This window comes from Sceloporus occidentalis, unplaced genomic scaffold (assembly GCF_023333645.1).
Source record: "Sceloporus occidentalis isolate IW3139 unplaced genomic scaffold, rSceOcc1.0.p SCAF_5, whole genome shotgun sequence".
Lineage (NCBI taxonomy): Eukaryota > Metazoa > Chordata > Lepidosauria > Squamata > Phrynosomatidae > Sceloporus > Sceloporus occidentalis.
This window is the reverse complement of record NW_028316985.1, coordinates 20,048,635-20,062,197: the sequence shown is the minus strand read 5'-3', so window position 1 is coordinate 20,062,197 and position 13,563 is coordinate 20,048,635. Positions and strand designations below refer to the sequence as shown.

At 42.3% G+C, this 13,563-nt stretch overlaps 1 protein-coding gene across 2 annotated transcripts in view; it reads right to left on the bottom strand.

Moving 5' to 3' along the window:
* The window catches only part of LOC149311736 (sodium- and chloride-dependent GABA transporter 1-like), an 81,644-nt gene that overhangs the window by 26,629 nt on the left and 41,452 nt on the right, over nucleotides 1–13,563 (bottom strand). Inside the window, exons 5-8 of one of the 2 annotated variants that reach the window (XM_089527803.1) lie at nucleotides 11,729–11,838; nucleotides 10,012–10,144; nucleotides 7,382–7,516; nucleotides 5,927–6,030 (exon numbers count right to left, since the gene is read on the bottom strand). In XM_089527803.1, the coding sequence (XP_089383929.1) occupies nucleotides 5,927–6,030; nucleotides 7,382–7,516; nucleotides 10,012–10,144; nucleotides 11,729–11,838 (482 nt within the window). The remainder of the gene's footprint in view (nucleotides 1–5,926; nucleotides 6,031–7,381; nucleotides 7,517–10,011; nucleotides 10,145–11,728; nucleotides 11,839–13,563) is intronic. The other variant, XM_089527804.1, reaches the window with a different exon arrangement.

Below are 13,563 nucleotides of genomic sequence, written 5' to 3'. Positions count from 1 at the left end.
GTTGTTTTGCTCTGAACATTAGGATTTCACTTATACTTGGATCACAGAATCATACAGTTGGAAGAGGCCCCAAGGGCCAACCAATCCACCCCCCCCCCCCACTACCATGCGGGGATACACAGTCAAAGCACTCCTCACAGATGGCCATCCAGCCTCTGTTTAAATACCTCCAAAGAAGGAAACTCCACAGACTCAACACTCCGAGGCAACATATTCCACTGTCAAACAGCTCTTACTGGATGGATCAGTCTAATTCTATTCTGTTTCCATTTTGCTCATTCATTCAAAGCTCTATTTAGTCCTGTTCCTGCACTAATCTGCAAATATTTTTAAAACTACATAGAAACTCAATTATTTTTGAACACATTATTTTCATCTATCTATCTATCTATCTATCTATCTATCTATCTATCTATCTATCTATCATCACACTAAAATATACATTTTTGCACACATTTTAACCTTAAATACACATTTGTTGAGATGAGAATCATATTGTGAAATTCAGAAAAGGCCAAAAACTATTAGATAACTGCATCCTACCCATTCATTTGTCCAAGAAATGTGAATCGGGTTTCCTCACATATACGTGCTGATTGAAGAAGGCCTTTCAGCTTCCCTAGACATTTGGCCTATTTTCAATGGATCTGTCTAATCTTTCTTTAAATGGCATCAACCACCACTTGTGGCAGCTAATTCCTAATTGGTATAAAGAAGTAATATCTTTTATCTGTCTTGACTCTGGTACCAATTAGCGTCAATGGATTATCTCAAGTTCTAGTATTATGAGACAAGAGAGAGAAAAGAAATGTCTAGATCCACTTTCTAGTCCACTATCATTTGAAGTGTTATACATTTTAGCATGTCCTGCTCAAGTTGCCTTTTTTCCCTAAGCTAAAAGCTAGAACCCTCAGTTTGGAAAAGAGGTGTGTGTGTGTGTGTGTGTGTGTGTGTGTGTGTTTACCAATACTCTCAGAATCCCCCAGCCAACATTACCATTGACTATGCCTGGTTGGGACATTTCTGAAAGTTTTATTCCCCAAAAGTAACTTCTCAAAGCTCTGTCTTAGTCTTGCCTCATATGGAAATTGTCATAAACATGTGCTCATTGGGACTGTCCCTTTTCTCTCATGGTTTCTCAGAGAAAGGAAAGGAAGCATTATATAGTATTCCCTTATAATCAATGATCAAGACATATTACTATAGTGCTTCTACCTATGTGAGTCTATCTTCGAAGAGACTTTGAAGCTTGAAGCTGCAGTTGATCCAGAATGCAGGAGCAGGGAAGCTAGTGGGTATGGGGCCATGAAATCAAGTTAATTCGTATCATGCAGCATCTGCAATGGTTGGTATTTGCTTCTTAACACAGTTCCAAGTGATGGCAATTTAAAGTCTTGGGTATTACCTCTTTGAGTACAAACCTGCCCAGATCTTAAGATAAGGCATAGAAGCTCTTTCTCCTGTCCCACATTCTTGGCGATATATCTGATGATGACAAGATGGGGCCTACTCAGTGGCAGCACCATCATTATGGAACAGTTTATGGAACAGCTTAGTTCACTCCTTCTTTGGCTGTCTTTGGCCATTTGGTCGGGACCATTTTATTTCAGCAGGCTTTCGCCTTGTTAAGCATCTGATTGCCTAAATGTAGACAAGTAGGGAGAATGATGGTCCTGCCTAGTGGATTTTTGTGGCACTGATATCAGCAGAGGTTTGGTGCTGAGCTTTTGTAAAGTGAAAAAAACACCAACATAGGGCCGGTACAGACAGGTCAAAATAAAGCTGCTTCGGGTCACTTTGGATGTATGCTGTTTCAATGATGCATGCACCCTAAGAGGCCAGAAGCTGCACTAAAGCTGCACTCCAGTCCTTAGGACTGGAGAGTAGCTTTGGCATGTGGGATGTTCAATTTGAGCATGTTGAATTTGTATAAGGACAGGTTGCTAAAAATACAATAAAAATGAATCTTGTTCTTGGTTAGCTACACACTTTGAGATCAGCTATGATGTCAGTGAAAGTAGGAAACAAAAGAATATAATGAGCTTACAGAGAAAAGAAAAAGTGAGATAGAGAAGCAAGAAGAAAAATAAAAGTCAGATTCAAAGTTCATGCAAGAGCTAAGTTGCCACCACACATTGTTTCTCCATGGTTGGATGGAGCATCTTAAATACAGCTTGTGGTTGATAAGTAAGGCCTTGGTTTCTAGTTAATGGACTGAGAGCAAGAAAGAGTTTAAGAGGTTTTCCCTGTGAATGTTTAAAACCTCTTCAAACCTCTCAAGGGATAACTCTGAAACAGGAGGGCAGTGAAAACCGACTTCTGAAGGAACATCTGATGCTCAGTGGCCCTGAGAAAGACTTCACAGTACAAAGAGTGAACCAAGAAAAAAAATCTAAAAGCCAAGAGCCTACATTGGAGTTGTGTAGCATAAATCTCCACATGTGCAGTTAGGCACTGAGTGTGTTATGCAGCCCTTGAGTTGAATGCAATACTGCACACTGAATGCACAAGTGGATAAATATGTGCAGCCATACATGCCCAAATATTTGCATTTGCATTCACATGCACATCTCCATTTCTACAACCTTGAAATGAGTACAGATGTTCCTTAGATATCATGGGCTTTTAGTGTAAAATGTTGTCTAATGCATTATACATTAAGGGAATGTGTTTAGGTACGTTCTGTATCTAAGGAAAGGAGCAGTTGGGAGGGGTGAGAGAATGCATGGCTGAGAGTGAGTGGTAATTTGAGGAGATTTGAATAAGGTTGGTGAATGAGTTGGAATGACAGTTGATTCATGACAATATCACACTACAATGTTTGCTGTCGTTGTGTGCTTTCAAGTCATTTCCAACTTATGGTAACCCTAAGGTGAAGCTACCATGTTGTTGCTGGTTTTTTTGGCATGTTTCTTCAGAGAAGATTTGACATTACATTCCCCTGAGGCTGAGAAAGTGAGACTTGCTCAAGGTCACACTATGGGTTTCCATGGCTGAGCTGGGATTTGAACCCTGGTCTCCAGAGTCATAGTCCAATGCTACTACACCATGCTGGTTCTCTATCATTCTACTTTAACTGTTACGGCTGCCTCCTATAGAATCCTGGGATTTTCAGTTTAGGGAGGCATGTCTAGAATACTCAGCCAGAGAGCTCTTAGGCCTCACTAAACTACAAACCCCAGAATTTTACACGAGTCTACAGGAGTGGAATAATAGCACTATAACAATGTACTAGTGAGACGAGTTAGAAAGAAGAAAGGAGTGATGTGAGGATTGGGGTTAAAACAGTCAGGTTTAGGAATTAATGAGTGATCTTTAGAGTGTGAATTAGCTAGGAGTGGAGGATGTGAGAGAATGTGAGCTGTGTTCTAAATGCATTAAATAATCAAGCCATTTTGTTATGTTCAGCTGCTGCTAATAAAGTATTATTTTTGTATTTATATTTTTTTTGGTCTTCAGGAAAGCATGTTTTCAGACATGGTGTCTATGGTGGCAGCAGTGAATTAATGGGGCGGTATCTGCAGCAGATATATAAATTGCATAATATCTCACTCAAGTAACTTGAGGGCATATAGGAGGTCTCCACAGTTGGTGGCTACAGCAGTAGGGCTGGAGAAGGTCCTTACATTGATGGTATAAGAGCGGACAAGGGATAGCGCTCACTCTTGGTAGTAACTGTGAGATTTGTGGAAATCTTCACACTTGGTGACAGCAGAAGTTTAGGCACAGCCTTGAATGTCCAAATTGCTGCTCTATGCAAGTATAGGACTCTAAAATGATTCTAGGGAAAGAATTTAGGGAACTTCAACAGCAGAAGAAAAGCTACAATGTTTAAGGGAATGGTTAGTTAGCCTTTGTGAATGAGGCAAAAATGCTGGATGAAGATGGAGAAGGAGGAGGAGGACAACAATAATAACCATCATTTAAAATCACTTACTTTGATGGGCAATTTTTGTAGTCTAGTCTACCAACTGCATGACATAATAGTTGAGTAGTTGAGTGTTGGACTATGACTCTGGAGACCGGGGTTTGATTTCCAACTTGGCCATGAAACTCACCGGGAAGATTGTCACATAGGGATAGGATAAGGAAGGATCGCTCTCCCATCTTTATCCCATCTTTGACTGTTATTCCATGAAAGGCTTTCAGATCGCAGCATTATTGTCCTGCCATTGAAGAGGCATTGCATTAATGCAAACTCCTGTTAATGCAAAATGTTGGGCAATACCACTTCAATGATGGGACTATGACCGGATCTGCTCGATGTCATTTGAAAGTCTTTCACGTGATCATGGTCAATTGGCTTTCTGGACGGGATAATGTCCGAATCCGCATGACGTCGTATGAAAGTTCTTCCCATGATTGCACAGGAAGAACAGGACTGGGATGGGACAATGAAGGTCCATCCCCTTTGTGATAATCTTCCCAATGACTTTGGGCAAGTCACATGCTCACAGCCTCAGGGGAAGGCAATGGTAAACCTCTTCTCAACAAATCTTGCCAAAAAACCCCCATGATAGGTTAGCCTTTAAGTCACCATAGGTTGGAAATTGTTTGAAATCACAAAACAACAAGTACCACCTGCCTTAGGTACGTTGTGTTAAGGAAAATGCAACATGGGATATACAGTGAAAGAAATAAAACATGTATGTGAGAGTCAGGTGACTCAGCAGAAGCAATTAGAAGCCACACAGGTGTAAAAGGTAATGCAATTAACAAGTCCTAAATGCCAAGGACAGAAATGTAAAGTGGATAATTGAACACACCTGAGAATTGTTAAGTGGACAAGGTGAAATGATGAAATCATTAATTGTGGGTTGAACCAAGAGAACCAATGAGAGTGGTTGTACACGCCTACTGGGTGGAAACAGACAACAGTGGGTGGTATTATCCAATGACTATAATAATGGCTATGAATCCCAATGTATTTTGTGGGTAGTAGTAGTGAGGAGTATTGGAGTTGTGTTGGATAGTTTTGGAGCTGTATATAGTAGAATAAAGTAGATCTTTTATATAAGACTACTGAGTTGTCTGGTGTCTTGAGTGAAGATACAAGAGCCAGCTGGATCCTGAAGAAGTAGGAAGACTTCTGTGGAAGCAAGAGTGAGAAGGCTTGGAGAGTTTGTCAGGGTCTTCAGCCTATTCTCTGTAACTCTGCTGCTTTAGAGCAAAGCTTTAACCACTGACCAAAACTGGTCAGCGCCGGTGCGTAACAAGGTGGTGAGTTCGAGCCAGAGGTGAAGAGCTACAACTCCCATCATCCCTGACATGTTGTGTGCCACTAACTGAGCATCAAGAAGAGAAAGTGACTTGAAATTCCCCGTCTTTTTTTTTTTTATGAATGGTTATCTGCTTAGAAGAATGCCTCTACTGCTATTCCTATATTTGACTTTCTGCATTATTTTAGAATCATAGAGTTGGAAGAGACCGCACAGGCCATCCAGTCCAACCCCCTGCCATGCAGGAAATACAAATCAAAGCATTCCCAGCAGACGGCCATCTAGCCTCTGCTTAAAGACCTCCAACGAAGGAGACTCCACTACACTCCGAGGGAGTGTGTTCCACTGTTGAACAGCCCTTACTGTCAGGATGGTTATATGGTTGTATGGTTGTATGGTTAGGCTACATGGAGCATATGAGGAGATTTCATCCTTAAAAACACATGTCCTGGATGCATATTTGAAAATAAACTCAACCCAGTGACAAACATAAGAATCAATGAACTCCATCCCAACATAACAGAAAACTGTTTAGAAATGTTTTGAACTCCATTTTTTTAAAAAAAATAGAAGCCTCTTTTCCTCTTTTTTTTTTAAATCCATTCTTCCTCTAAACTAGCATTCTCCAATCTAGTGCCCTCTTGATTTTTGGGACTACAACTCCTATTGTCCCCAGACAGCATAGCCAACAGTTAAACCCAACAGACCTGTAGACATTGTTATGAAAATTGTTATAGCTTCCTAGGGCAATCAGAGACCCCAGCCCTAAGCCATAGGAGAAAAAGATCTGTGTGGCTGCATCCATCCAAACCTGCAAAGGAAAAAAATGGCTTAAAATTCAATAGGCTGGACATCATCTACTATCTCAGAGGCATTCCTATGCTTATAGATTGCCCCATACAGTTTAGATGCTGATCATTGTATAATTGCAGGATGCCACAATCTGATCCACCTCCACCACATTTTCCTTCCTGGTGCAATAAAACAGCCTCTAAATATTCCTCTTGATCTGGGGTGAGAATCTTGTGGCCCACAGACCACATGCCTCCTGCAGGGCCTTTTCTGAAGCCCTGAGGCCCTTCCTGACTCACCAAACCTACTCAACCAAAAGATCTGGAAACAAATGTTTTTTCCTGCTCCATTCCAAGCAATAAAAGAAAAGAAAACAGGCTATTCCAGGAACTGTGATTTGTCTTAAAACACACCGCAATGCCCTCTGCCCCTTGTTTTTGCAAAATTTCCCCAGAAGCCCCAAAATATTTTTATAAAATCACAAGTGAACTTCTGGATACTTTTACATTTATTTTTGGGGGGCTGGGGTGGAGGTGAGGTGGCACAGCAGATCCCACAGGTCATGAAATGGTCCCTGGATCCCCAGAGGTTTCCCCAGGAGTAACTTATCTCACCATACTCTCCAACACTTCACAGAGGAAAACCAGGACAAGTGTAGACAAGCAACATCAGAATGTGGTCAAGATAACAAAAGATATTAATGAAGAAGTATACATAAGCTAGGAGAGGCTGCACCAGTTTGCTTTTGCCTTAGCTTGCAGAGAAGGGAAAGTTTCTGCCCCAACCTCTCCTCTCCCATGAGTTGCCCTTTAAACTCCATTTGCAGCAATGGAAGTAAGCCAGAGACAAAGGTGGAATGAGAAGAGAGACTCGGGGGCATGTGAAAAAGTAGGATGAAAGAAGATTAATTAGGACTGTGAAATTGAGACAATTGGAAGGTATGCTGATATACCTTCAAGAAAGGGATGAGATAGGTCAGCTCCTGGGGACAAATCTGACTCTCCTGGGATTCCATTCTGGCTCTTTGGGATAGTTAATGGCTATTAGAAGCTGCAAGGCAGTTCCACATGGCAGAATCCAGTACTGGGAAAGTTACTTTTTGGATGACAACTCCCAGAATTCCAAGCCAGCATGGACACTGAATTGTTTGTGGATTCTCTGAGTTGTGGTCCAAAAAAACCAACTCTTCCAAGCCAGTCAGTTCAGTGCCAAGATCACAACAGGACATTTAGAAACTATTATTCTGGAAACACTGATTTAAATAATTCCATTTCATTTTTCATCAAAGGTTGCAAGAACAGGCTGAGACAATTGGCAGTTGTTGTGTATAGCAGTAATTAGTTCCACAGGGATCAGACAGAAATATAAACCTCAGACTGGGAGAGTTTGCTGAAATCTGGTGTGATGTAAAAGAGGATTCCTTCCTTGGCTCCTGGCAAGGTGACTCCACGAAAGAAGAGAATAAACAGCATGAAGTAAGGGTAAGTAGCTGAGAAGTACACAACCTAGAGGAGAGAAAGAAAGAGGGAGAGAAACAGAGGCAGAGACAAACAGAGACTGAATGAGGCAGCCAGATCTAGGAAATTGTTTAGTGGAATGGGTTTGCCACCAAAAAGTCTTTCAGAATTCTTCTTTATAAAGATTTTTTAAATTATTTTTATTAAATCCATATCTGTATAAAACACATTCAACTTACATAAATACATTTATGTAATTCTTTATAAACAATTTTGATTATTACTTTTTACACATTCAATTAGTATGTGAATATTTGATTAATACAGTCATTTCTCTATATCCATGGATCCCTTATCTAGGGAGTCAACCTCCTACGGTTTGAAATTACTATATATATATATATATATATATATGGGGCACCATTTTATCACACCACTGTATTTAATGGGACTTGAGTATCCACAGATGTTGGTATCCATGGGAGGTCCTGGAACCAAACCCCAGCAAATACTAAGAGCCCACTATTTTTATTTTCAGCATCTTACAACTGAAGATTTTCTAGTAAGTAGCAACTTTTTTTTTTTTTTTACAGTTATCTGGTAAATGATGTACAATTTCTTCTCATTTGAACATCTCTGGCATTTGCTAGCCTATACAGGATGGTTATTTCCCTCCTATCATAGAGAAGCCCTCAGTATTAGATAATGTTTGACAATACATGGCAACTGACATTCACTAGCTGGTCAGCATTGGTAATATTTGATATACAGTAGCAGTCAGCATTTAATATACAGCAGTTAGAGGCTGCACTCCTGTATGGTTCAATGTAGCTTAGTAGTTCTTCATGTGGACCTAATACTAGGCTGAGCTTTATACTGTTTCCCCCTGGACTTTATCATACAGCCTCTGAAGCTCCCCTTACAGCCATCCCTTGTGAAGAGCAGAAAGGATCAGAGAAATGTCTGTGTTCCTATATATAGACGCAAAGTGATTACACCAGCACTGTCATCCACTAGGGTTGTTTGGAGATCTCAGCACTGCTATAATAATTTTGCATCTTGCTATAGGACATAGCTACATGTTTCTCCATTTTCCTGCTCCCCATGAGGCATGGCATGGCATGCTGAGGCTAGGCATGCCAGGAGAGAGGGGCTTCATAAGTTGCATGGTAAGTGAGGGGGGGGGGACTTTGGGCACTGTGGAGAAAGGAAGGGCATGCCTAGCCTCAGCAATACCCCCAAAAGGACATGCACAGACATAAGGGAAGCTGACGTGTGTATACCACTATGAGGATGCCAACCAATATGTGAAAACTCTAAAAGGTGGTATACAGCAGCAATCAATATTTGCTAACGTCTGGTATGCAGGTAGCAGTATTTAGCAGTATCCGGCAGCAAACACATAGCAGCAGTTTGTATTTTATCGTATTAGAAGGCAGATTTTCAAATAAATTTACAAAAAAATGTATTCATGATCTTTTAATCCCAACAGGCAGACTTCAACTTGAAAGAGCAAATTATGTTTTACAAATTTAAATGTTTAGTTTTATATTTTAAGATTTCTACCCCAATCTGACATTTTGGTCACTGGTACTTCCAGATTTGACCATATAACTCCTGTTTTAAAATCACTCCATTGGCTGCAAATCAGCTTCCGGGCACAATGTAAGGTATTGGTTATTACCTTTAAAGCCCTATATGGCATGGGCCCGAGTTACTTGCAGGAACGCCTCTCCTGACACAATCTGCCCCACACTCTCAGAATATCTGGGGAAAATCTACTGGAAATACAATCTACCAGATTGCACACAACTTCCCAAAGAACTTTTACTGCCGCTGCCCCTAAACTGTGGAACAGCCTGCCAGAAGAGATCAGTCTTATCACTACCTTAGATGCCTTTAAGAAGGCAGTCAAGACGGAGCTCTTCCAGCGGGCCTACCCTCCTGAGCTTGATTAGGACATTCCCTTCGAAGAAGACTCTTTGTATATAACCACTGATGTATTTATTGGAACTGGATGTATTTATTGGAACTGTTGGATTTTATGATTGCACTGTATGTTTTTATCAGGTTGTAACCCCGCCTCGATCTGTAGGGAGAGGCAGGGCAATATAAATAAATTTTTATTATTTATCATTTATATTTTCAAAATCTCAAAATTTCCACAATTTCAAGGTTTGCAAAATTCATTAAGATCTGTTGAAAGTCACCAATGAAGCATTAAACCAAGCCATAAGGGTTGGTGCTGAACAGTGTCACAACAACAACAATCTCTTGCCTGTTTTAAAACTTGTGCCATGAAGACCTTAGCAGGTTCAGAAGTCACCATTGATTAAAAATCATCATTATGTTCATTTTAGAGGGTGAAATGTGATGATTTTTGTTCTTATTGTGAAAGCTGGAAAAGGCATCAAAAATCAGGTATTACACCACATCAAATGTTGCTTTGCAGTGTTGAAACTCTGCTTATAGGATCTCAGTTCTAGATGAATTTCAACAGACAGAAAAATACACAAATGTTACATAAAAGTAACATAAAGTACCTTTCCAGTCCACTCGACTCCTTTCCAAATGGAAAAATAGACCAGGACCCAGGCTAATGCGAGTGTGCCAGCCAATGGCCAACGAATATTTCCTGGCTCCCCTAGGCCTCCAGAAATTTGGTGCATGTTTCTCCTGCAAGAGAAGGAGCAAGAAATCATATCAATTGAGAACCACACAGGCTACATTATTCAGCAGGAGATTATTGGTTATTCAATAGGAGGTTGCCAAGAAGTATGAAAAAGAAGAAAAATAAGACGAGGATATATTTATTTCATTTCATTTCCACGCTATCTTTCTCCCAGAAGGGGCCCAAGGTGGTTCACAGATATGTACAATAAGTGCTCCGAGTGGTCCTAACACATGGCCAAAACAGACCCCCAAAATATGGCGAGAAGGATACAGATTTGCATATATTTTACATAAGCTGATTCTTATGCATAGATTCAAAATAAATTCAAAGAAGGGGATGAGGAAAATTCTGGATGTCACCAGATCTTTTCCAGCTGAACTCAGGCAGTGACAAGAAACAAGGCTGTGACGTTATCTCAATTTTAACTGCTGTTTTTTCTTTGCTATTGATTTTATCATGGTTTAATCATGTGCTGTTTTTTATTCCCCCCCCCTCCTCCCTCTCCCTTCCTTTACATCTTTAATGGACTATACATCACCCAAAGAACGCAATGATCTAAAAGTGCAACTCAGCCAAATAAGGGAGAGTGGCCATAGGTACCAGGAAAGCTCTCTTATAAACAAGAGAACAGAAGAGAAAGAGGCATATTTCATTTTCAGATTCCAAAACCAATAATCTCCCAGCCAGCATGGCCAGCCTCTCTGCTCCAAAAACACACTGCAGAAATAATCCAGTTTGAGACTGCTTTAACTGCCCTGGCTCAGTGTTACAGAATCCTGGGGATTGTAGATTATTATGGCACCAGAGCTCTCCAACAGAGAAGGCTAAATGTCTCACAAAACTACACTTCCCAGGATTCACTAGCATTGAGCCAGGGCAGTTAAAGCAGTGTCAAACTGGATTATTTCTGGAGTGAGTTTTGGACCAGAGAGGCTGGCGATGCTGGGTGCGAGATTCTTGGGTTTGGAATCTGAAAATGAAATCTTTCTGAACTTTGTTCCAGGGTGTCAAATCCTGGTAGGGTAGCTTTGGGGCCCTTTCACATGTCAAAAATTTAGTGCTATGAATCCACTTAACTGCCATGGTTCCATTCAATGGAACCCTGGGATTTGCAATTTAGGGATTCACAGACAGAAGGTTCTAAAGCCCACCAAAATACAAGCCCCAGGAGTCCATAAGATGCAGCCATGGATTTTGAAGCAGGAACACAGCACTATAAAAGTGGACTGCGAAAGTGACACTGCACTGGGATTAACTAATGACATTAGCTCTGTTCAAAAACCAGGCTGGAGGAAAGAAGAAAATACATTCCCTAGACATTGACACTATGTACTCCATAGCACCTAGACATAATTCTTAGTTTCAGAATTTGGATCCTTTTCTAGTTCTCCTGTCTCAAATACTGTGATTACAGGTGGGTGATGGAACACCTTTTCTGCAGAAGGTAAAGGGGAAGATCCCGCCACTACACCCTCTCTGCCTGCCTGCCTGCCTGCCTGCCTTCCTTCCCTTCCCTTCCCGCCCAGCTCGTGTACTGATGAGATGACCCCGATCATGGCAAAACCTGACTTAGGCTGAAGACGTACTCCCAGAACTCGGTCACAGCGCTGGTCAGGTTGGTGGTGTCGTTCAAGGAATAGTTAGAGAAGCATCTGTCTGTATTCCAAGCATTTCCACAATTCTGCCAAGGCAGGTTCTAGGGAAGAAAAGGCATTGACAGTAAAGTTCACCTTGAACTTCTCAAGTAGTTGTTAGTGATACAGGGACTCTGTCATTACCACAGCACTGACCACTCTGTATCAGGGACTCGCACATCTGCAGTTCTGAGGGTCATGTTCAAACAAACTACTATTTTGTAGAGCAGTTCTATGCATGCATCATCATAGCATCATAGATCTGCAAGCCTCCTCATGAACCACATAGTCCAACCCCCTGCTCAGTGCAGGATCTCCAGGTACAGTAGGTAGCTGAGTAAGTAGCTTTGCAGCCTCTTTTTGAAGACATCCAGAGAAGGAGACCCCACCACCTCTCTAACCAATTGGTTCTTTCACCAAACTGCTCTTACTGTTAAAAAGTTGTTTCTAAAGTTCAAACAAAACCTACCCTCCTGTAACTTAAAACTATTAGACCTAGTTCTACCCTCTGGGACACTAGAGAACAGGCCTGTACCCTCCTCCTTCTGACAGCTCTTGAAATATTTTAAAAATGCAGTCACGTCACCCTTCAGTCTTCTCTTCACCAAGCTGAACATGTCCTTCTCCTTCAGCCTTTCCTCATATGTTTTCTTCTTCATATCTCTTATCATCCTCTTTCCTCTTCGCTGAACCAGCATGAATTTGTCTATATCCTTCTTAAAAAGAGTCCCCCAGACCTGAACACAGTACCCCAGATGAGGCCAAACTAGTGAAGAATATAGAGGGATTATTACTTCCCTCAACTAGGAAAAGGGGACCACCCGACTCACCCAGGCTGGTCCCATTGCTGAGGGGGTGGGGGTGGTCTCTAGGGTAGCCCTCCGGGGCGGCAAGCTGGTGCGGGGCCCCGCCATGGCGGCGGCGCCTTGTCCTGCCCTCGTGGGGCAAGGACTACCGCTCTCAGACTCCTCTGGGAGCGGAAATGTGGCCAGAGGTGGCCCGGATTGGCTGAGGGCCCCGGGTGCCTGGGATTCGATTGGCCGGGAGGCGGGACCAACCCATTTCCCGGCCAGTCATTGGCTGGGGCGGCTATAAAGGCCCCGGTCGCCCGGGGCTTGGCGCCATTTTGAACAGGCTCCCCACCCACCTCTCCCTATGTTGCTGCTCTCTGTCACAACTTCCAGTTGGGGGCGGTAGCATAGGTCATGGATCTGAATGAGCGTGGTTCCCGATGCTGCGGAGCACGGAATCGGGAGTCCCCCGGGGACCCGGGGGTGCTGAGGGCTAGCGATGTCGCCAGTGCGGGAGCAGCATCGATCCTGAGCTCCCAGTGACATGGGGCGAAGATGCGCCCAGGCGCATAGCCGGCAGCGAACAAGTGGTGAGCTAAGTCGGGCCAGTTCCCCCTCTGTCATCCCGAATGCCTGGGAGAGGCCAGGCAAAAGGGTCATCGACCAACATGGGTTGGTGGATGTCAGATCCAGACCTCATGCTTTCGGGCCAACCCTCATGTGAGTTTCTTGTATGCAAAATAAAGTTGTGGCCTTTTACTGCCAAAAACTTGTGTCTGTCCTTTGTCCACCCTACAACACCCTTCCTCTGCAACTATGCTTTTCTTAATGCAGGCTAATAGCCCATTTGCCTTTCTTTGCTTCAGCATCGCATTGCTGGGTCATGGTCAACATTAATCCCAAGATCTTTTTGCAAGCAGTGCTGCTGAGGCATGTGTCCCCCATCCTATACCTATACATTTGTTTTTGTACCCAAATACAAATTTTGTATTTGTC